The sequence below is a fragment of the Squalius cephalus genome (assembly GCF_949319135.1).
Source record: "Squalius cephalus genome assembly, chromosome: 4".
NCBI classification, from domain to species: Eukaryota; Metazoa; Chordata; class Actinopteri; order Cypriniformes; family Leuciscidae; genus Squalius; species Squalius cephalus.
This window is the reverse complement of record NC_137125.1, coordinates 8,779,375-8,805,083: the sequence shown is the minus strand read 5'-3', so window position 1 is coordinate 8,805,083 and position 25,709 is coordinate 8,779,375. Positions and strand designations below refer to the sequence as shown.

General features: G+C 38.1%; 1 protein-coding gene across 1 annotated transcript in view; it reads right to left on the bottom strand.

The window, feature by feature from the left end:
• Positions 1-674: 674 nt before the first annotated feature.
• LOC307157610 (uncharacterized protein) overlaps positions 675-25,709 on the bottom strand; it is a 178,346-nt gene continuing 153,311 nt past the window's right edge. Inside the window, exon 14 of the mRNA XM_079869539.1 lies at positions 675-1,237. Coding sequence (XP_079725665.1) covers positions 681-1,237 — 557 coding nt within the window. The 3' untranslated portion in view covers positions 675-680. The remainder of the gene's footprint in view (positions 1,238-25,709) is intronic.

Genomic DNA, 25,709 nt, shown 5'->3' with positions numbered 1-25,709 from the left:
AGAGCCTAATAATCTACCACTGGACCACAGTGAAGATACATAGTCATAGTCAGCGCGAGTATTATCCACACTGGCGTTTGCTTGCAGGCATGCGAGTAAGCACGACATGCAATACTAACATTTTCAGATGCCTGAAATATGCCAGAATGTGAGAAGAGTGGATATCGCCCGGTTTCAGCGATAGGCTTATGCAGTTGCCGCAGAGCAGCCAATGAGCGAGCAAGCCGTCTCGCCATAGCTGACTGCTGCTGCCGCAACGCGTTTTACATATATGAAAATTAAAGGATAATTTTTTGCTTCAGTGTTTCGTGAAAAGAGACTTTTCCCCGTAGCGTTTTGATAAAACGCAGTACGAGAGAACTCTCGTAAGAGAACATGTTTTGAACAGATCGAGAAGTTCAGATAAAACATCTCTGAATGTCTTAAACTGAGTTTAGAGTTGAAAGTCTAGTTTTGCTCGTATCATCCAGATGTTTCAGTGAGTCTCATTGTGTCTCATATTTCCTCTCTCTTCTCTGTGTATCATTGTCTGTTTCTCTTTATTTCACTGACAGAAGTTCAGCTGTGTTATTAATGTAATGAAGAGACAATAAGAGACTCTAGAACATCTCACTGTCACTGATTTATCATGCAGCTCAAAGCATTATGGGTAGTCTCTCTCATCAGTCTATTCTCATTCATCAACACAGTTTCACTGATGATCCTTTATAAACCCAAAACCCAGGATAGAGTGTGTGTGTGAATGTGGTCTGGACTGTGTGTATGAGGCTCAGTGTGTCAGAGACGCTGTAGAAGGACAGAGTTCCTGCACTGTGATCCACACACACTCCTGTTCTACACACTCCTGTTCTCCACACTCCTGTTCTCCTGCTGATGATGGGCTTTACAGGGAGTTCAGTCTTTATGTTATTGTGCCAGAATGAGTATCTGGAGGGAGAGCAGGACAAACTCCAGGACTGATCATTAAATCCAAACACACACTCTTTACCCCGTCCCTTCCTGCTGATGCTCTTATATGACACTGATATATCCACACCTCTTCCACTCCACTCAATCTCCCAGTAACAGCGTCCACACACACTCTCTCTACAGAACACCTGAGGATACACTTCATCAAATCTGTCTGGATGATCAGGATACGACTGGACTGTGTCAGTGCGAGTAATCACTCTGTTCTCCTCAGACAGACGGAGGCCTTTATTCACTGTGTTCGGATCCAGAGTGAACTGATGAGAATCTGATGGAGAGAAAACACATCAGTGAATTACAGAAACTTTCTATCTTGAGTCTTCATTTCAGATCTGACTAGTTCATTTAGGATTGTAAGCAACCAATGATAATAAAGCACTAAAGAAATAATAATAAAGGATTCTTATGTTTTTCATTTTCAAGAGAGAGAGAGAGAGAGAGAGAGAGAGAGCATGTGTTCAACACACACCATCACACAGTAATCCTGTTCACTGTTTATATAGAGAGAGTGTGTGTGTGTGAGAGAGCATGTGTTCAACACACTTAATCACACAGTAATCCTGTTCACTGTTTATATATAGAGAGAGTGTGTGTGTGTGTGTGTGTGTGTGTGTGTGTGTGTGTGTGTGTGTGTGTGTGTGTGTGATTGAATGTGTGTCTGTGTGTGTGTTTGAGTGATAGAGAGAGACAGACAGAGTGTGTGTGTGAGAGAGAGAGCGAGAGCATGTGTTCAACACACACAATCACACAGTAATACTGTTCAGTGTTTATATAGAGAGAGAGAGTGTGTGTGTGTGTGTGTGTGTGTGTGTGTGTGTGTGTGTGTTGGGATATGTGGTTTACACGGACAACACGCCGGACATTTAAACTGGGCTCCCCGGACCTAAGGGTAATACGGGGACTATGCCAAGGTCCTCATAAATCAAAGAGTGTAACTGCATTTGTTAGTGTCTGAACAACATAAATTCTCTTTTTCTTTGAAAGTCCTTATTTACCACTTGACCTGATTTTGAGTGTATCCCAGTGTATAGAACAGCGACCCCACCGCTGGGTTATATATTGCATGTATGTTTCATACACATTTCTGATACACACGGAGCATTTTGGCGGGCCGTCTTGTGATTGGCTGGTTTGCGCACGTGGGCGGTAACAAACGGAAGTCGACGGGAAGACATGGCCCGGAGCAGTCGCTAATTAAATGCCTAATGGACCACACCTTGGAAGTGTCAGCTCGACACTCCACTGTTGCTTAGTTACCTATGATCGCGCGTGAACTCGACAATCAACTACTGTGGACTTCGACCGAAAACAGGAAATAAATACAGGTATGAGCGCTGGCCGAATTAACTTCATTTTTATTCATATCTTTCACATCTACTGCAGTCAGATTCACCGTGTTCACTCTGAAGGAATCACTCACATGACCTGTGCACTTGTAATGACACATCAAGGATGTTAAGAGGCTAAAAGCAGGTTTAAAACTTGCCCCATTGAAGTCAACAGGGTGCAAATTTTAAAAAGAGGATAACACGGTGTAGGCAACACTGATTTTTGTCGTTGTTCTCTGTACTGACAGCACTCCAAATTTACAAAAAAAATGAGCTCAATGTTAAAATTGACCGGAGTTCTCCTTTAAAAGAATCATTCAAATATGCATGGTCCAGTTATGAGCACATAATTTGGCTTCTGGCCAGATACATAACTATGTACATTACTAATTTACCCAGACTTTTGTTTTCTGATCATGCTTGTCCCAGTGAACATTGTAATCCTGACAATAACTTTTTGTAATTTAGGCTGTGACACCTGTAAAGAGTAAACATGAAGCGGCGTAGACGCATTAATCCAAAGGATGATGCAAGATTTTATGTTACTGCTGAAAGTGACAAAGTGGTACTTGATATCAAGTACATCAATGCTGAAAAGAGTAAGTTGAATCTTCTGATTGTTTAATCATGATTCGACTTTAATACATATCATTTTTTGCCAATTATTTGTTGTTTTGTCTTTGATGAATTAGGTCGCTAGCCTGGATGCCAGCCGAACTTAGCCCCGCCCACTAAATTTTTAGGTCGGGAAGTTCGGTCTGGACTCGATCCTTTGAGGAGCTATTATGCCCGAACAAAAATTGTTCGGACCAATCAAATTGTCAGGGCGGGCTTTATACGATGATGGACCGATGAGCAACGGTAACGTAATCATCCACGTCATCAACGAGCGCTTGGGTTGAATTCAAATGACTGCCGCTGGAGAACTGAGATTTCACGAGTTCATGCTTACAAATAAGTCAGATAGAATAAATGCATATTTGGCGTGCTGTCTGAGGAGAGGGCTCGGGCTCGGTATTCAGCCCGAACCCAAAGTACTCCCCCCGTATTCCTGGCTGTGGAAGAACAAGCCGAGAGTGAGTGGAGGGATGCTGAAAACTGTCAAGGAATGTTAGGTGAGTTGACAGAGTGAATTAATATATGCTTCCTCTCATGCTGGGGTAGACATGGTAATTGTTTGATGACAAGTTGATTGGATTGATTATTTGAACGTGCGCATTTTCTTTCCTGGTTCGGTTGAAACACGCCCCATAATCAAAGCTCAATGGACCAGTATCAGACTCACATTCTGACTAGAATCTGAGTATGACGACGTCAGGCTATTAGGTCGCGGCATCTTCGCCTCTGTTCCATTTGAAAAAGGAGACTTTCTATTGGAATACATAGGTGATCTAATAAGCAAGCAAGAATGTGAGAGCAGACAGAGAATTTACCATGATCTCCTTAACCTGTTAAGCTGCAACCCCACTTTTGAAAAATCCCCAGAAATGACATACCCAAACTGAAACAGATACAGTTCATGAACCCTTTGTACTAAAAGCACAAGTATGGTCTCATTTGAAAGCTGACACCTGGCAGTTTATTGTAAATGTAGAATTAATTATTGTCATAATGACAAAAATTGTTATAAATAGCTTCAAAGTTTTGTAAAGTTATTAGAAATTAATTTTTATGAAACATCCTCATGAAAATAAAATTGAAGTTGGCACTGTAGCAATCTAGAAATGCACTACAGCTAAAGCCACATGTCTAAACATTTTATGTTTAAAATCTGAAGATAATAAGTCCAAAACTCTGTATTTAGTTAAATGTTTTTCAAGACCATTTCAGTTGACTTTTTTTGATTTGACGCTAAGATGCTTCTGATGTTTATTGCCATCTTCTAACCATCTATCCAGTATATTGTCTCTATTGTTTTGTGGTGCAAACGAGCCCCATTCAGTCTCAGTCTCCCCCTACACACATTCACACCTCTCCAGCCTGGTTATGGCTCTAAATATGCATTTCTTTTGTCTGCATTATAGTTACTAACGACTGGCTATTCACAGGCTATTCATAGGGTTTCAGTCCCTAATTTCTTTTCTCAAAGTTCACCTCACATTTTAAATAAAGAATAAAGAACATTCTTGAATAAAGAAACTTTCAGTAAGCATTCAAAAAAAACATAAAAGTATAACTTCTAGGTTGCAGGTGCACCTAGGGCTAGCTAGCATGTTATCTTAGCACACCATCAATACACGACCATTTATGAGATTAAAACCATGTTTGTGCTCCAAACTTACTTTTATAACGCAAGTAGAGTATTTTAAATAATCGTCTGTGATCTAATTTGGCTTCAGATAAAAAAATCAGACAGAAAATATACTATTGTATACTGTTCTGCACAATGATAGTCTATATAGATTAGCATTACATTATAAATATAATCTATTATTATGAAAATACCTGGCATGTCTTGAAAAACACAGGTAACTCAAATATCATTGCAATCATGTTTATTATCTTCAAAACATCTTTATCTGCATTTTACAGCACGAACTCTGTAGCTTTGTGTGTATCAGTGACGTCCTGGAATGTCACATGATCATGGCTCTTCTTCATGTTCTATATATGGACTATTATTGTGCATAATAGCGCCCTCAGGCTATTGGTATGAATTGAAAACACAGTATCAGAGTATGCAAGCGCTCATAATGATTACATCGACGCATTTGGGTATAAATTCAATAAATATTATTCCTGTCTATAGAAATATTATGTGAATCTATGAGAATATATCAATATTTCTCCAAATCTGCACATTTTTGAGCTAAAGCCCTGAGGGACGTTGTTTTGTGTATCGCTGTCATGACGACAGCACGGAGTTTTTTATGAATGAAAGCGGCTGACGCGCATAATTCATATCAAAGGTATCGACTCATTTTTTCATTTCATAACTCCTGACACAAATTAAGAAATAACTGTCGCTATAAGTTTCTCAGAATACAATAGTGGTCAAATACTGAAACTTGAGTCTTATATCTTTTTAATGATGTATAGTTTGTCGAAGTATAACATTAAATCTGATAGTAACTTTGAGCTATATATAAAAAAAAACGCTTCAGTGCGCCGACGCACTGGTGAGGCTTAACAGGTTAAAACGCAAATCAACCGATCACTTGTTTAGCATTCATGTAAACATTACATTCAGATTCACCAATCGGGGTGAATTCAGTTAGATTGAAACAAAAGGTGAGCATGTAAACAATGGATGGCGACCGCAGAAAGCAAAAGCTGAATCCCGGACATTTTTGTCGATCTCGACGGCCGGACATGTCCGGGAAATAGAGTATGGTAACCCCTACTACTCAGCTTTCTTCGTCCCTGTTTTCTGCAGGTTTCTGCCGTTGAAATCAAACGCACTCGCACTGATCTGTGATAGGTCTGTTAGCGCATTAGGTCCAACCCCCTATGGGCGGGTTTGAAAGGGTGGATCTAGTGCTTGTAGTCTTAACAGAAATCCCCCCCTCTTACACTTCCTCCTACAATGACGCAAAATGACGATTTTTGCGTCATTGTAGGAGGAAGTGTAAAGAGGTAAATACAGATTTCTCTCGTCTCGGGGGAAAATGAAAAAATGTTGCATGACCATTCAATAGTATGACTGGGTTTCTAACAATGCAAAGCTTAATGCAAATGGGTGAAGTGTCCCTTTAAGCCAGAACACGAAGATTTGGGTGACACACCTGGGAGAACCAAAGTACTGGGCTTGGCTGCAACTCTGGAGTCTACATTCTGTCAGCAGATCTCAAGTGGAGTGTGGAAGCTCCTTAGTGTCATGAAACAAGATGAGGTGGCCTCAGTTGTGCGAAATGACTTCTCTATTATTCAGTTTGCCCAGTCACTCTACAACAAACATGGACAAGACCCTACAAAATATGAATACATTCGACAAAAGCTCCATGAAGTGGGGCGTTTGTTGTTATGCCTGCATACAGAATTCTCAGTACATAACCTAGAGGACGCTGTTAAACCTGCTAACTTCCAGAGAGTTGTGCAAGCAGTAAAGAAAGTTTCAGGTTTTGATGAACAAAAACACTCATACCAGAAACCAAGCCTTACGCTGAAACTGGGGCATACACTGAAGAAAATCGCGGACATTATTCATTGTAGGGCACTCATGGCAGAAGATGAAGAACTGATCAGGCACACTGACATATTCAAGAAGTTGTACACCTCCAGGTGGTCTGAGTTGGTCTCTCACAGTGCCCTGAACACACTGAGTGATGCCAAATACAATAAACCATCAACATTGCCCTTCACTGAAGATGTTCAGATCCTTCATCAGTACCTAGAGAAATCTGCAGAAAATGCCTTCTGCAGCTTGAAGGAAGAGGCCACCACTCAGAACTATGCTCAACTTGCAAAACTCACACTTGCACAAATCATTGTCTTCAATCGAAGACGTGCTGGGGAAGTTTCGAAAATGCGCCTCAAAAGTTTTCATGAAAGGGACAACACAAAGCTCCATGAAGATGTTGCACTGGGGTTGTCGAAGACTGAACAGAAGCTTTGTAACTATTTCAGCCGAATTTAAATCATGGGGAAAAGGGGCAGAAATGTTGCCGTTCTGCTCACACCAAGTGTGGTGGATGCTTTGTTACTACTTGCCAGTAGAAGAACTGAATGTGGCGTTTGTGCCACAAATGTCTTCCTGTTTGCAAGACCAATGTCAATGAGCCACTACAGAGGACAAGACTGTTTGCGTGTTCATTGCAAGCCAGTGTGGAGCAAAGCACCCTGAGTACCTTAGGTCAACACAACTCAGGAAACATGTTGCCACACTCTCACAAGTCCTTAATTTAAAAAACAATAAACTTGATCAGGTTGCAGATTTCCTGGGTCACGACATTCGTGTTCACCGTGACTTATACAGATTACCAGTTCCCACAACACAACTGGCTAAGATTTCCGAACTCCTTTTGTCAATGGAGAAAGGAAATCTTTCCAGCATGCAGGGGAAGTCACTGGATGAGATTGAAATTGAAGGTTTGTACAGAAATTAGCCCTTGTAGATATTAGTTTTTAGTTTTAGTTTTTTCCTTTGAATGTTAATTTATAAACATCTAGACTTGGCGTCGTCAGCATCCTTTTCCAAGAAAAAAAAATGTCCAAATATGAGTCGAGGACTACTATTCAGAAATATAAACTTAAGTCTACAGTATGGCTGGACAGTAATTAAAAAATATGTTTGTGTAGGTGCAGTCAAATTACGTTAACCGTTGCCAGTGCGCCCGCACACTGAAGCGTTTTTTATTTATTTAATTCAAAATTACTATCAGATTTAATGTTATACCTTGACAAACTATACATAATTAAAAAGATATAATACTCAAGTTTCAGTATTTGACCACTATTGTATTCTGAGAAACTCATAGTGACAGTTATGTCTTAATTTGTGTCAGGAGTTATGAAATGAAAAAATGAGTCGATACCTTTAATATGAATTATGCGCGTCAGCCGCTTTCATTCATAAAAAACTCTGTGCTGTCGTCATGACAGCGATACACAAAACAACGTCCCTCAGGGCTTTAGCTCAAAAATGTGCAGATTTGGAGAAATATTGATAGATTCTCATAGATTTACATCATATTTCTATAGACAGGAATAATATTTATTGAATTTATACCCAAATGCGTCGATGTAATCTTTATGAGCGTTTGGGACTCTGATACTGTGTTTTCAATTCATACCAATAGCCTGAGGGCGCTATATGCACAATAATAGTCCATATATAGAACATGAAGAAGAGCCATGATCATGTGACATTCCAGGACGTCACTGATACACACAAAGCTACAGAGATTGTGCTGTAACATGCAGATAAAGATGTTTTGAAGACAATAAACATGATTGCAATGATATTTGAGTTACCTGTGTTTTTCAAGACATGCCAGGTATTTTCATAATAATAGATTATATTTATAATGTAATGCTAATCTATATAGACTATCATTATGCAGAATACTATACCAATAGTATATTTTCTGTCTGATTTTTTTATCTGAAGCCAAATTAGATCACAGAAGATTATTTAAAATACTCACCTGCGTTATAAAGTAAGTTTGGAGCACAAACATGGTTTTAATCTCATAAATTGTCGTGTATTGATGGTGTGCTAAGCTAACATGCTAGCTAGCCCTAGGTGCACCTGCCACTACCAGTTATACTTTTATGATTTTTTGAATGCTTACTGAAATGTTTCTTTATTCAAGAAATGCATTTGATACAGTTTAAAATGTGAGGTGAACTTTGAGAAAAGAAATTAGGGACTGAAACCCTATGAATAGCCTGTGAATAGCCAGTCGTTAGTAACTATAATGCAGACAAAAGAAATGCATATTTAGAGCCATAACCAGGCTGGAGAGGTGTGAATGTGTGCAGGGGGAGACTGAGACTGAATGGGGATCGTTTGCACCACAAAACAATAGAGACAATATACTGGATAGATGGTTAGAAGATGACAATAAACATCAGTAGCATTTTAGCGTCAAATCGAAATAAAGTCATTTGACATGGTCTTGAAAAACATTTAACTAAATACAGAGTTTTGGACTTATTATCTTCAGATTTTAAACATAAAATGTTTAGACATGTGGCTTTAGCTGTAGTGCATTTCTAGATTGCTACAGGGCCAACTTCAATTTTATTTTCATGAGGATGTTTCATAAAAATTAATTTCTAATAACTTTACAAAACTTTGAAGCTATTTATAACAATTTTTGTCATTATGACAATAATTAATTCTACATTTACAATAAACTGCCAGGTGTCAGCTTTCAAATGAGATCATACTTGTGCTTTTAGTACAAAGGGTTCATGAACTGTATCTGTTTAAGTTTGGGTATGTCATTTCTGGGGATTTTTCAAAAGTGGGGTTGCAGCTTAACAGGTTAATTATTAACCTAATATCATATTGTGTAATCATTTATCTTATGTGCTGCTCATGGACCACAGTAAAAATAGTTACTTTGCAAAAAGTGGCATGTACAAAACCAAGTACTATCTTTTCCCTAGGTCTTTTTATTTGATGTGATTTCAACCACAGATTTTTATGTCCAGCTATTTATGAGAGTTTTACCAGAGCTGTAAACTATTTGAATAAATGTAATTAGTAACTGTACTTGAGTATCTTTTTGGCTACTTTGTAGTTGTACTGAGTATCAAAGATATTAGCTACTTTTACTCTACTTGACTACATTTTTGATGTACTTTTTACTCCAATACATTTGTGATGAGTAATGCAATTACAAATTACATTTTGCATGGCACCTAACTTGCAGCAGTTTGTTTCTGCTATAAAGAAGTGATATTTCCATCTAAGTGGCATTGACTGAACTATATATTGTGCGATTTGCCCTTACTCACCCAAACCTTTCAACAAGTCTACTTTACGTGAATGCGAGTGCATTAGTAGGTGCTAAATCGCAGACGTTTGATTTAGGAGATGAGGTTATGACTGCAGCCAGTGATGAGTCCAAAACCAGCACATCCAGTGCAAGTAGACTTTGACTATTTAATTTTACTTAACATTATTTTATTTATCCACTATATTGACAAGGCCTTTTTGAAGGATATTGGTTTACGTGTGGCCTTTTTGTGCACTTGAGCTTAACTGAGACTTGAGAGTTTGTAGACGCTTAAATAGATGGTTCACCCAAAAATTAAAATTCTGTCATTTACTCACCCTCAAGTTGTTCCAAACTTGTCTTTGTTCTGCTGTACTAGTCAATGGCTGGCAAGATCTGCTTGGTTACAAAAATATATAAAATATCTATCTTTGTGTACTGCAGAACAAAGAAATGTATACAGGTTTGGAACAACTTGAGGTTTGACTACATGAAGACAGATTTTTCATTTTTGGGTGAACAATCCCTTTAAGAGGCTGTTGTGTCGACCCTGATTTATTGCACTATTGAGGTGTTCAGTTTTATTTAGATTTTAGAAAATAAACATGACTTCTCATTTTACAAATCAATTGTTTCTTATTTTCACCTGCATGTCTCAGGTGTCAAGGACTAGTGCATCTTTGAGCCTAAATTTAGTATAAGTAAAATACTAAAGTACTGTTAAAATCACTTTTACTCAAGTCGTATTGGTGACATGTAACTTGTAATAGAGTCATTCTACGAAACGGGTGCCATTTGGGTCCGCAACATTTGATGAGATGCATAAGGCACAAACTTGTCCCAAAATGTGTTTACAAATTTTAAAGTTATTCATTCAAGTGTTCTTGTTAACATGATATATGATAAATATATATTTTTTAAAGAATAACATACTATTTTAATAATTTTTCATTAGTTCATAGACAATTTCACATGTCTGTGTTGACCAACATGACATTTGCATCGTAAATATCACCAAATAAGTTATGAATTTTATTTTAACATTTATTATTTTCAGGAATATGTGTGTCTCTTTTCACAAAAGATGTATTTTATTCAAAATAAACCTTATTTTTTGTAAATATTTTGTTATTTATGTGCGTCCCTCAGTTTGACTTACCACCCCATCACACTAACTTGTTTTATTTATAAATAATGTACTGTTGCTTTAAATGACATCACAAAGCAGAAGTGACATCATTGGAGCCTTTTAGCCACCAAGAACAAAAGCAGGCAAGTACTGACATTCCTCTACATTCTTTATTTGTTGATTTTTCATGTTAGGCAGGTTCCGTCAAGCTTAAACCAACCACCCCGTCCCGCAAAACAGAGAGGGAAAACTGATTTTTATTTTTTATTTTACATTATTAATGCAAATATATATATATTTCAGATAGAATGCATGTATGCTAGGTGAGGAACTTGACCGCATGGGAGATCTGCGGCCATTTTGGGCTGAAATTTACCACCCCATCACATATTTTATTGTGACGTGGTGGTAAGGGATGTGACGGGGTGGTTCTGCTTCCCATTTGAATGTAAGGATAAGTGAAATCAAGGATTCTAATATAGGCTAATCATTTTTTTCTGTTAGTTTAACCTTGTTTTGTTCATTCACTCACCCACACACTTATTACACACTTATTACTCATTTATTACTCACTATCTCTTTCACTCACTCACTATCTCTTTCCCTCACCATGTCACTCAATCACTGTCACTCACTCACTCACTCTCTCTTTCACTCACCATGTCACTCACTCACCATGTCACTCACTATCTCACTCACTCACTCACTCACTCACTATTTCACTCACTCACTATCTCACTCACTCACTCACTCACTCAGTCACTGTCACTCACTATCTCACTCACTCAATCACTGTCACTCACTCACTATCTCACTCACTCACTCACTCTCTCTCTCTTTCACTCACTCACTCAGTCACTGTCACTCACTCAATCACTGTCACTCACTCCCTCACTCACTATCTGTGTTTAATGAAGTATGTTACATTTTATAACATTTGCAGATAGATCTGTCTCCATCATGGCTCCATTAAGCGCTGCTGAGAGACAACGGCGATGCTGTGCACGTCGGGATGCTGATACTGAGAGGAAGCAAAATATCTAGAGAGTGAACGTCAGAGATGGAGACGGGATGTAGAGCAAGGAAAAAAGAAGAAGATTAGTGATCTAAGTGAGTGAGGGAAGCGTCAGCTGCGTAAAAAGTGGAGGAAGCAGAACAAGAAGAGAAAAGAGAAAGCAGAGGCTAGGAAGCACAGTCAGGACACCTTTCCTTTGAGTCCAGATCCTGTCCAACAGTCAAAGCAGCAGTTAGGATTTTCAAGGTCAGGGTTGTGTGCAGTTGGGATTATAAATAAATGGATACATGTAGAGAATAAGAAGCAGGAATATCACTGATGAGTAATTGTTTTTATATATGGTGTACATGATTTAAACCCCTAAGTTACCAGTAAATTTTTGTTTTGTTTAATGCAACATAAAGAAGGAAAGCGAATTTCTAGGAAGAACAGGGATACACTACACAAAGAAATTGAAAAACTAAAGAAATCGCTAGAGAAGGAAAGAAAACGTACTGACAAATACAGAAAAAGATATAAGCGCTTAACCCTCTGGGGACCAAGCTGTTTTTGGGGTCCTTGAGATGTTCTGACATGCCTTGACATTTGTGCTTTTTTCAGTTATTTATAAACATGTTAATGGAAAAGGTGTAAATTCACTCTATATAGCACAAACAGGGCTACCATAATATGCGAGCAACGTGTATGTAGATGTTTGTATTTTTAAGAGAATAATGTTTATGCGTGGTTATTGGAAAAAATTAAAATGAAAGTTGCTGAATTAAGACCACAAAACACATATTAAATATGTGTCCACAAGACTTTTGACTAATGGATGTTGTCCCTTTGAGTTCTAGCTTCAAAATTATGTGAAAATAGTCTTGCTTTATCGTTCACAAAAAAAAAATACATTGATTTAAATGGTGTAAAACAGGTTTTGCTTGGAAAGCCAATATGCGAGGGGGAGGAGTAGTTTACACCTTAGATTACAATGTCCCACCCACTCTGCATAATTAGCCATTCATTCAGGTGTGACACTGACTGAGCCACAATGCAAGGACAAAAGATGTATTTAGAAGAAGACTTATATTGACCATTTAAGATTTCGCTTACATCTCTCTTGTAAATATGTTTTGCTATTTTATTAAAAATGTTACAATTACAACAATAATTACAATTTCAACAATATTTCAAGTGTACTCTTTCTTTGTAAAAAAAAAAAAAAAAAAAAAAGATTATAGGCCTACATTTTATCATATGTATTCATTAGTTTGAATATAGCCAACATTGGAACATCTAACATCTTAGTCTATGAATTTATTTTTGACAAAAATAGTATTTTTTTTGCAGTTTAATATGTTGCTTATACAAATACATTTTATTTCAACATATTCCAGTCGATTTTTACTCATCTCAGTAGGCTATAGCAAAGCAGTTTATTCTTTCACACACAGACGCGCGATTCATATTTAGGCTAAACAGTCTTTACAAATATGTCCCCTTCATTCATCTCACAGAAAGGCGAGTCATATTATAGAAATGCGATTCATCTTTTTGCGGTTTACATAGGCCTACACTAACGTTATTCCATAACGTTATTCCACACGTGAGAAAAGAAAACAGCCTACCTCACTCCTCAGCGGAATCTGCTCATTTCAGGAGATATTGCTCCTCATCAGCACTGTTCTGAGGAATCTTTTCTCCATAAGGTAGGCTATAATGTCTCACTCGCGAGGAGTCGCGACGCGCTTTGTTTACAGCTGATGTGGGCGTTTCACAGCTCTGAAATAGTTCTCAGAATTTGCGTTTGAATAGCACGCGCTCTCCGGGGAGTGGTCACATTACAGTGAATTAGCTCGTAATGAGCTCGACAGGAGTCGCTCTCTTTTTATACAGATTACAGAAGCTGATAATATTTGTTTTTTATATAAATGACTTCATTTAAAAGATGCGATCTCAAGCTTTATGCCCGTGGGTCTGTTTGCCTGTTTGACTGAATTTTCGCGGAGTTATAGATCATTTTCAAACGCGTTTCAAATGGGAGTTTACTGACAGAGAGAAGGCAGAAATCGCATCATGTTAATTTTTCTTTATTTGTCAAAAAGCAAAACACTTTATTTTTATTGTGAGTATACAGAAAAAAAATAGAAACTGAACAGGATCGATTGATGTATTACACGAAAATGAAAGATCAAAATTAACAGAGCATTTAGTGTTTATTTTCATTGCTAAAAAAAAAAAAACGAGCAAAACGCGCGGGCGCGTTTGTGGTCCCCAGAGGGTTAAATAAGAATGACTCCCCTCGTTCAAAAATAAATGAATCAACTAAGACGGGAAGAGTAAGCTCCAAAATCAAAAAAACATTACTCTATCATGAAGCCTTGATTGAAGACATAAAGAATAAGTACTGTAAAGCAAGAAAAGAAAAAGAAAAACAACTAATAGCAAAGGTAACAGCGAGGAGGATTGTGAAGAAGTACAGGCTACAAGGTTTTGCCGAAAATGCCCTTGGATTTTCAAAGAAGTGTTCAGAGTGAAGACCTCTGTTCCACCAACAGAAATCCCACAAACAGGTTCACTGCTGCTTTCAAGTCCAAAGTCAAAACCTTCTTCACTCGAGATGACAACAGTCAGATAACGACTGGATGAAAACAAACAATTACCAAGAACAAGGTGAAGCAGAAAAGGTTTCTGGCTGACACAATGAAAAATCTTCACAAAAAATGTCTTACTGAAAACACAAACAACATATCATACTCCCTTTTCTGTAAGCTTCGCCCATTTTGGGTTGTACATCCCACTCTCCCTGACCGGAACACGTGTCTGTACAAAATCCATGAAAACCTCAGATTTGTCATTGAGAAGTTGCATAATTTGAGGCTCATAGATACTTCAGATATCGAGAGTTTGACTAAAATGATAACCTGTGACACCTCCAGGAAAATGTGCATGTATGATGAGTGCGAGGAATGCAAAGACAAGACTGTTCAGCTCTCCAGATTTGATGGCTCAGCAAAGGTTGCATTCACTCAATGGGCCACACAGGGCCGGCGCGTCCATATAGGCGAACTAGGCAATTGCCTAGAGCGGCACTTTTGTAAGGGCGGCAAAATGTGTGCCAATCGGGAATGAACAATTCACAAAATAGGCTATATGATTTGCTGAGCTGCCGCTGCGCCGCCCCGCCCCGCCCCCTGCTCTCACGAGTCATGACTCACGACTGAGTAGCCGCGTTTCCATTACAGATTTGCGCAAATGTTTTGCGTTATTATCTAAATATCGATAAAAAACTATTGCGAAATGACGGCGTTTCCATTAACCGATGTTATGCGACTAAACGTCCTTTTTTCTCTCGCGATAAGTCATCACAGCCACCGCATTAGACATTATTATTATTAATGGAAGGAAACGTGGCGTGTTATCCAAGCATTAATGGCAGGGAAAGACCCTTATACTGCGAACGACACATAAAGCCTAAGGAGTTTCTGGGTGTTTTGCCCTCATTTCTCCTCCGAGGTTTTGATTGTGGCATTTCTTTGAGATTTAGAATCCAGTATTCCTATAGGCTAATTATTGTATCTTTTATTAATTTAATAAAGAAGTCTGTCTCGTATTCTGTCCAAACGATCCATGTAGGCTACTTTTGTGTCCATTCGTTTTTCCTTTTTTAACCCGTAATTGAAAAACGAAAAATAAACGGTATTGTTGTCTTTTTAAAACGCAAAGTTGAACACCAAATTTTTAATTTGAACTGGCTACACCAACTGCTGCGCAAAAAAAGTAAATATCGACGAATTTTCAGATTTTTGTTTATGACTTTTTGCCCCTTTATTAAACATTTAAAATAATTCACAAATTAATATGGAAAACATGTCGGTTTTCTAAGGCCAAATTAGAACCTGGAATTGATGTTTTTCCCGCAGTGCTGAATGAGAAGAGCCATTAATATTATTAATAAACTATTGTTTTTGCTAAAATCACATCTCCATCTCCGCTGCTAAGCAGACGGATTACATAATCAGAAGGTATTACCCTTTGATTCGAATTTGTTCGTTTTAAAGTGGACCTTTCAAGCTTTAGCCTACATAGGCTATATTTTGTTTCAGTTCTCGCGCTCCAGTTTACGGAGATCATGAAAGTGCGTCTGATTGTTTTCTTTTATTTTACAAAAGCACAACGTTTTCTTGTTATTGTGAGTTTACACAAATAAAAGTAGTTGAGAATAATGTATTATTATTTTCTGTATGACCAGAAATGATAGAGTATTTTAAGTTGTTTCCACTGAAAATGCAAGTGTTCACGCTCGCGCCTCCGTGTCATGCAGTGCGCGCTCCACACTCAGCTTGGTTCCTTTTTTGCATAAAAGCATCTTCTAAATATAGCCTATTAAATGTTATAATAAAATAATATAAAATTATTATTATTTGCGTAGATGGACCTCAAACACACCGCGTCTTCTAAGTCAGGTGACTGTAAATGCGCAAAAACTGTTTCCATTGCAGTTTTGCAAAATATTCCTTTTTCGAATTGCCTGAAAAACCACCTCATGAGAGCGTAAAAACTTTTTTTGCGATAAACGGGAGTCTTTGCGAAATTGACGTGTTTCCATTGTGCGTATTTTCAATTCACAATTTCAATTAGCGCAATTTGAAGGCTAATGGAAACGCGGCTAGTGATGTAATCTCGTTTTTAATTTAACTTAATTTCGTTTTTCTTTATTTAAATTTCGTTTTTCTTTATTTAAATTTCGTTTTACTTAATTAAATTTCGTTTTTTCTTTATTTAAATTTTAAATTTTGTTTTTTCTTTATTTAAATGTTTTTTTCTTTATTTAAATTTTGTTTTTTTCTTTATTTAAATTTTACATTTAGTTTTTTCTTTATTTAAATTTTGTTTTTCTTTATTTAAATTTAGTTTTTTCTTTATTGAAATTTTTAATTTTGTTTTTTTCTTTATTTAAATTTTGTTTTTCTTTATTTAAATCTACTGTGTCAATAATTTGTTAGTCAGAAAAATATAGACTACCTTAAAGTATTGCTTAATTTAACAGACCTGTGTGTGTGCGTTTTATATCACTAGTGCAGCGTGCGTCAAGTATTTAAGCCCTGCCCGCGTGAGGTGCGCCGCTTCCCGCTCGCGTTGTTCTGTAGTTTACTAAAAGTTTATTAATTCTGAACATGTCGCGTCTCGCGTGTCTATCTATATTGCACCACCAAATGCGACACTGCACTCCCTTGTGAAGTCGATTGGATGAACGGTTCTCGAAATAATCAAAATGCAAACGGACAGACACATAGAGATTCCTGCCTTTATTAGAGAGAAGAATATGTTCAGCACCCTCTCAAAGCTTTGAATATTCGATGTTCATTACTACTTAAGCATCGAAGCTCAAAAAATGGTATTCACAAATGTTTTTCGCCTAGAGCGGCAGAAGTGCACGCGCCGGCCCTGGGCCCTGGGGCCACAGCAGAGAAAGCAAGGGAAGATGCGAGGGAGGGTCCAACCACTGTCAAGATCACAGTGAAGAAAACAATGGAGGACACATAAGACAATCTTGTGGAGTTATTCCACACTCTTCTCCATAGATTCAAAAGACACACATTGAACATAAATCAACAGTATTCCTACTGCAGAGAGTTGAAGAAGAACCTGTCAAAAGAGGAGGCAGTGATCCACATTGACTTCTCTGAAAACTACACATGCAAATACAGCTCAGAGATCCAAGCTGTCCACTTTGGCTCCTCGCACCAACAAGCTACTCTGCACACTGGTGTTCTCTACATAGGTGGTGAAAAAGAGCCCATCTGTTTTAGCACAGTGTCACCCTCCAAACACAAAAGCCCCCCAGCTATATGGGCACACATGAATCCGGTGCTGAATTATCTACAAGCCACATACCCAGATGTATCTGTTCTACACTTTCTGAGTGATGGACCTTGTACCCAATACAGACAGAAAGGGAATTTCTTCCTTTTCAGCACAGAGCTCGCAAGACGAGGCCTGAAAGGTGGAACATGGAACTTTTTTGAGGCAAGCCATGGCAAGGGGGCCCCTGGCGGTGTTGGGGGAACCTTCAAAAAGAACAGCGGACAAGATGGTGACCAACGGCCACGACATACCCGATGCCCATGAGCTATATAAGGCCCTCACTGAAACATCTACAACTGTTTAAGTTGTTTTATGTAGCATCTGAAGCAGTGGAGCAGGCAATGGAAAAGATGCCAGGCCAGATTCCACCAGTGCCATCCACAATGAAAACACACCAGGTGGTCACATTCACTCCAGGAGAAATCCTTTACCGGGAAATTAGTTGCATGTGCTCCACGCAAAAGCAGCTAAGATGTCAGTGCTTCACAACACAGCATTTCACTTTTAACAAAACAGCCCAAAATGTGCCAACAGAAGCAATTGCTTGGGAAAGTGGAGATCTCATTGGGAAGTGGTGCGTGCTTAAATATGACAGTGACCTTTATCCTGGGATCATCATGGAAACAGATGAAACACATGCCCTTGTAAAGTGTATGCACCGTGTTGGTGCCAATAGGTTCTTCTGGCCTCCAAGAGATGACTTCCTGTGGTATCTCTTCGATGATGTGCTCGAAATCATTCAAGCACCACAGCATGTGACATCCCGCCACATGGAAATACAGAGGGATGTGTGGATGCGACTCTCCCTGTCACTGATATGATGCTCTTTTTTTTGTTTTTCAGAGCATTACCAATGTTTTCCATTAACTCTTAAATTGTAATGTTTCCCTCCCCCAGTTGTATAAAGTTTAAAACAAGCATTTCATGTAGATCCATACCACCCTGTCACAGCCAACCAATCCGTTACATCAGTTACCACTGTCAGGGTTCTGCCCTGTCAGCTTTGTCCGTGTTGTCTTTGTTTAATGTTTCTATGTTTATGTTGTGCTTAAACACATGGCTGTGTCTTTGTTTGTGTTTGCCATGTGCTCCTCTGTCCCTTCCTCCTTGTTTCCTGTTACCACGCCCCCTTGTTTAGTTGAGTCCTTGTTTGAGTGTTAGCAACTGTCGTCTCGTTAAGTCCTTGTTTGTCTGAGTGTGCTCACCTGTTCCTCATGTTCCTAGCTCACTTTATATGTGTGCTCTTTCCCTCTTGTATTTGCCAGTTCGTTAAATGTTGTACCCCTGAGTACTACTGTGTCTCAGTATCGTTTCGCTATACTGCCCTACAAAGGCAAAAGACCTTAAGTCGCTAGAGTGTGGAAATGAGAAAAATGACTTTAAAGATTTTTAGTTGTCCCGCCAAATTAATTATAGGTAGGACACTGGAAATCTGGCAAATAGATGTTTTAGTAATGGAAATTATATACATAAAAAAATCTTGAGCTCAAACTTGACTTTTGACCACTATTTTAAAGTTACTGTACTCTGCCTTTGTATTGTCAGCAAAAAGTGAGAAGTCATGCCAAGGCAAAAGGCAGTAACTTCCACATTATCAATATTTAGTTGCTGATCACCATTAACAAAATCATTATAGTAACACCTGTATAAAATCTAGTGATCATGGCATTTATTTTGTATGATTTACAATTATTTATAGCCATCTACTTATTGCTATCCTGTGCTTTGGTTGCATTCTGATGGCATTATTAATACATTTGACATGACAAAATACCTCCTATTAGTCCAGCGTTGACTCGACCGCGTTTAGAGCGGGGCTGAAGGCGAAGTTTTGGCACTCTGTCAGCTAGTTTGCCGAGCTTTAATTCTTGGTTGTATTCATCTGATACGGCAATGTGTAACGTTTTTCTGTCAACTCTGCATAATCCTTCGCGATCGATATCGCACGTTTGTCGATGGAGCAGACCATACTAAATGTTCTGACCGCTCTGAGGACATCAGAAGTTAGAGCGACTGATGGCAGCTGTACAAAGTACACAGGCTACACCGTAATTTTAATTTTAATGGACATTAAAACAAAGGCAGATAACCGTACAATCTGGTAGGTAGCATTATTTGATTGAACACCGGCACAGTAACTTCATATTGACGCGCGGCTAAACAAAGGCAGAGCACCGTAACTCGTAATTTGAGCGTTCCAAAACAAAGCCAAAGAGCGGTAACTGATGTTACGGTGTTCTGCCTTGGTTTCTCATGGGCTTTTGGAAGTTACTGTTAAGACAAATCATTATTTTCTCGAAAAAAAACGGAATTGATTCAAGATACTTATCCACATGATAAAGAAGGTCTTGAATGTGCCAAAAATATAAATAACTCATTTTCGACCAAATACGAAGTTACGGTCTTTTGCCTTTGCACGGCAGTATAGTCTTTAGTGTTTAGTTGTAAAAGTTTGTTAGTGCTCTGGTTACTGCCATTGGTTCTGTCTTGTTCCCTGTTCCAGTCCTGTCCAAGTCCTGTCCAGCAAGCAGCCCTGTTCTGAGCCTGAGATTCCTGAGCGCCAAGCTGTAAGAAGTTTCTGTCTGGTTTTAGCTGGTTACCTCTGGTCTCACCCTGATCTGCCATATCTACACTCCAGCCTACGGACACCTCATTACATCTGCTGCTCTGCTGTTGTCATTGTCTCTTCTCTACCTATTGTTTGGATTGCTATCTTCTCCCACCTCATCGTGTCATCTGTTTGTCAATAAAGCTGTTTATTGTCATCCTGCAATTGAGTCCTCCTTCACAGACCCATAACAACCACCCTGTCACGGGGGTCTTTTTGTTAAAAATGTATGTAAAAGAATTGAAATTTTACATAAATTAATGTTGAATGATGTTCTTGTTGTGTGAACTAATCAAATAAATGTAACTTTATTTGTATTTTTTAAGTGTATTTGTTTTTTCAGTACAAACAATGAGGCCATTGAAATGTCAAATTCATATTTCAAGATTAAAAAACTAAGAATAAAAAAATGTATTAAATTACAGACTTTCTATTGATGGTATACAAAAAAGGGACAATTTACTATTAGGAAAACATTAGATTTTAAAAATATATTTCTTGTTTTACTACTCTAATGGCATACATATTGTCCGTGACGAGGTGGTACAAGAAAGACTCCCATGCCTGAATAAAAAGGATAATATTATTAAGGATTTTGTGCCTGAGGTGGGAAAATATATTTTTTTGGAGGATTAACATATCTTTAAAGTTGTAAGTTTTTCAAAAATAAGTTTGTTCTTAATGAAAATTTGGAAAAGTGGAAATGGCACCCGTTTCGTAGAATGACTCAATAGAGTAATTTATGCTGCAAGGTATCTGTCTTTTTACTCAAGTATGGTTTTCAGGTACTCTTTACACCTCTGAGTTTTACTAATGCCTATTTCCAGATGAGATTGCGTTAAGTGATGCTGAAGACAGTGGGAGCGAATCTGATGACAGCAACACAGATCTCACCGCATCAGAGTTTGGAACTGTGGAGCATATTGACTCTACAACCACAGAGCAAGACCATGACATGAGAGACTTTGGTATGTTAACTCAATTCATAGTCACTGCTGATAAAATGTATTTTTTCCTGTGACAAAAGTAACTTGTTAAATTTATGTTTTCAACAGGATCAGTGTCATTTGTGTCGTCCACAGTAAGTGAGAGTGTACCTCCCTCTGAAGGTAAGATTCAGATTCAAGAGGTTTATTATCTATGCACAGAAGAAACACAGTGGTTTATAGACCTTATGCGCCAGTGAAACGAGGGCGCCGCCATCTTTAGACGCATCTTTTCAGCCAGGCATTCATATAATACTTTTAATCTTACAGTTAAATCCAACCTCTAGTTCAAAAACGCCAGAGGAGAACTGGCCCCCGACTGAGCCTGGGTTCTCCCAAGGTTTTTTTTTTTCTCCATTAGGTCACCTGATGGAGTTTTTCGGTTCCTTGCCACTGTTGCCTTTGGCTTGCTCAGTTGGGGATATTTGGGGATATTTAATTTAATTAATCAATCAACAATACTATTGATCAGCATTACCAAACGTGGATATTTTCCACTAGAAACAAGCATTAATGTATTTATTTTAATTTAATACTGTGAAGCTGCTTTGATACAATCTGTATTGTGAAAAGCGCTATATAAATAAACTTGACTTGACTTGACTTGACTAGAATATTGTCTTTTAACTTCCGTTTTTGCGGTCGCTCTGTATATTTCTATGGCGCTGCTGTCCAGGAGTAATTAGCTTTTGAAGTGGATTTACTTAATGCAAAGTTAACGAAAGTTATCATGAGGACTGTAATGTTTAAAGCAGATGACTAAACAAATGTCAGTCGACCGGGAAGATTTTAAAACGAGCCGTTCATTAATAAACGCAAAATCGCGGTGAAAATACAGACCGGAAGTCAAAAGACAACGAGCGCAGGGCTGAAAAGGGGCGGGACTACATAAGGTCTATACCCTACGATGAAATTCTTACTTTGCCCAACTCCCTTAAAGGGATACTTAACCGTTGTTTCATATTAAAATATGTTATTCCCTTAACTAAGACGAGTTGCTACATACCTCTCTCGTCTCACTCAATCGCTCTGGCGCGCGGCGACACTTTGATAACACTTAGCTTAGCCCAGTTCATTCATTAGGATCCAAACAGAGATGAATCTAGAAGCGACCAAACACCTCCATGTTTTCCCTACTTAAATAGTTACTCGAGTAGTTACACGACCAAGTATGGTGACAAAATAAAACGTGGCACTTTTCTAAGCGGGTAAAAAAAGGATAACTATAATGTATGGCGGAATAGCACTGGGAGGACTTACGGTTAGAAGATGGCTGTGTCTCATGTGACCTTGTTAGTTGTACACGCTGTATAGGAAAATGTTGGCGTTATTTTGTCACTTATTGTGAGCAGTATGCTAGCTGGAGCCATTTACCTCCAGTCTTTGTGCTAAGCTAGGCTAGCGGTGGGTGCGTCAGACAGAGTTACGGCACGCACGGAGATGAGAAGGGTATGTATGGACTTATCTAACTCTGGGGGATAAAGTCCAAATAAGCTAAAGTCCCAAAAGTCCAAAGTTCCTTTAATGTTTTAAAAAGTGTGGCTCTTGTGTTTTAAGTTGTTGTCTGCCTGTGATAGTTTGTAATGATTTTCAAAGAGGCTGGTTAATGTGTATTTATGTTAATGAGCATTTATGTTAATGAGCAAGTATTTAAGTGACGTCATTGTCCCTTTAAAGTCCCAATAATGTTTGTTTTGGTCCTTATAAGTCACATATTCTTCAAAATAAGAACTGTCTCTATAAACCACAATAATTTTAGGGTGGTGTGTATCACGCTCTGAAGGGTGTATCTGAAGTCTAAAGTGTCCTGAATTTTTTTTTTTGAGTGTTTTAATCGAACTCCCATAGCTCTAGGACCTCAGGAAAGGGTAGTCCATCTAAACCACCACCGGGCCTGTTTGGAGAAAAAGTCTGGCAATCCACATAGACCCGTATGTGTGTGTGTGTGTGTGTGAGAGAGATTGAATGAATGTGTGACTGTGTATGTGTGTGTGTGTGAGAGAGAGCATGTTTTCAACACACACAATCACACAGCAATCCTGTTCACTGTTTATATATATAGAGAGTGTGTGTGTGTGTGTGTGTGAGAGAGAGAGAGAGAGAGAGAGAGCATGTGTTCAACACAATCACAGTAATCCTGTTCACCGTTTTTATATATATATATAGAGAGAGAGAGAGAGAGAGTGTGTGTGTGTGTGAGAGAGAGAGAGAGAGAGAGAGAGAGAGACATTTAACAACTTTTTTATTTTTCTATCATATTATACTTTCTAATTTCAGCAATACCACTGAAACACTAATTTATCATCATCATTCACAAAAATAAAATTTGCATTTATACACCACTTTTAAAAAAATTAAAAATAGCATATCATTGTTCATTTTATAAAATTCATACTCTATTTTAACTCTGGATTCTACCAAAGCTTTGAACAATTCTACTATATTAATTATTTTATCTTCATTTTCAATTTTATATGCTTTCCAAATAGTTAACTTTGCTTGACCAATTAAAAAATTGGAGAAGGTGCAGGACTCAGACTTAATATATTTAAACCCAAAAATAAATACTGTTTTTGAAACATTCCAACCAAAACCTTCAAATATATTTTCTAAAAGATTCAAAAGAGGTACAATTCTATAACAATCGGAAAAAATGTGAAACACAGTATCCGATACATTACAAAATTTACAAACTGAAGATGTACTAAAGTTGCACTTGAACAAAAATGTTTTTGTTGCTAATGCACAGTGCAGGATACGCCACTGTAAATCTCCTGATCGTTTTGGCAGTGGACTTTTATAAAACAAACGCCATGAAGGTGATTGAACATCAGGGACAGATAAATAACTCCTCCATTTTGTATCCGTCTTATTTTTAAGTTGTTCACAAAATCTTGACTTCACACAAGCTATATACAAAAGTCGCTTACTGCTTTCTGAAAATAAAATATGTTGAAGTTATTTTAAGGAAAGGAGTTGTCTCATATCCCCATTGTCCTGCCAATTATATGGTGTTACAAATAATTCAAGAAAAAAACTTTGATTTAAACCATTAACAAAATAATATCCAAGAAACTTGTTAAATAATATAGGAAATGATGATTTTAACTTGCTTAAAACATTCTTCACTATCCTTTCTGACTTCCTGCCCATTTGTTTAGTTATTTCTTGTGCACAAAACCATGTACTATGTTCCGTGTCAACTAAATCTGCCACTTTTAAAACACCAGATGAAATAAGTGTTAATTTCAATACTTGGCAAGTTAGACGGATGACATAGCCATGAATTATGAAAAAGTGATTCTTCAAGACCAAAATGATTCTCTCTTTCCATCTTAAATATACTCCATGCTCTTAATACAGACTGATAGAATCCATTTATGCCCAAACCTTTGATTGCATTGTTAGAAACAAGGAATAATTGTCTATCAAGTCCCATTTTACTAACTGCTCGTAATACTGCTAAACCATACATAATCCATGGTTGTGGATCAGTGTTATACAGCAGTTTTTGAGCTGATTGTAATCTCATAGCTTTCCATTCAGCGGTTAGATCAATGAGACCCTGACCACCCTCAAACACAGGTAAGTTCAGTATGCCTGGATGAACCCAATGATGTCCTCCCCAGAAAAAGTTCACAAAATGTTTCTGGAGTAGCTGTAAAAGTCCAGCTGGAGGGTCTAAAACAGTCAGTCGATGCCACAGCATTGAAGCAGCTACGTTGTTTATCATTAAAACTCTGCCTCTACATGATAACTGTGGCTGAATCCAATTCCATCTCTTCAATCGTCCCAATATCTTTTCAACCACTCCATCCCAATTCCTTGTCATATACTGCTGAGTGCCAAAAAATACTCAAAGGATCTTCAATCCCTCTGTGTTCCAGTGGCACTGTTGTGGAAGATGAGGTGGAACTTCTTCCCGCCACTGACCACAAAGTAATGCTTCCGTTTTATTCCAATTTACCTTCGCTGAAGATTCTTTTTGAAACCAGTCCAGACACTTGCTCAATTGAAAAATGTCTTCTTGAGATCTTATTATGACTGTAACGTCATCAGCATAGGCAATACGCCTTACTACAGTAGTTTCCGATATATTGGGATTGAGGACTGAAATACCTTGTAGCTTTTCTCTAAGAACTCTCAATAAAGGTTCAATGGATATTGAATACAAGAGTCCCGAGAGGCTGCATCCTTGTCTTACGCCTCTGCGCACGGGAAAAGTTCTGGTTAGTGTTCCGTTTATCTTCAATATACTAAAAACATCTGTGTAAAGTATCTTGATCCATGAGATGAACTGTTCTCCAAATCCAAAAGCTGATAAGGCATTAAAAAGGTATTCGTGGTCGACTCTGTCGAACACCTTTTCCTGGTCAAGTGATAGAAGGCCCACATCAAATCCATAAATCTCAGTGCAACAATGCAACAAATCTCACACA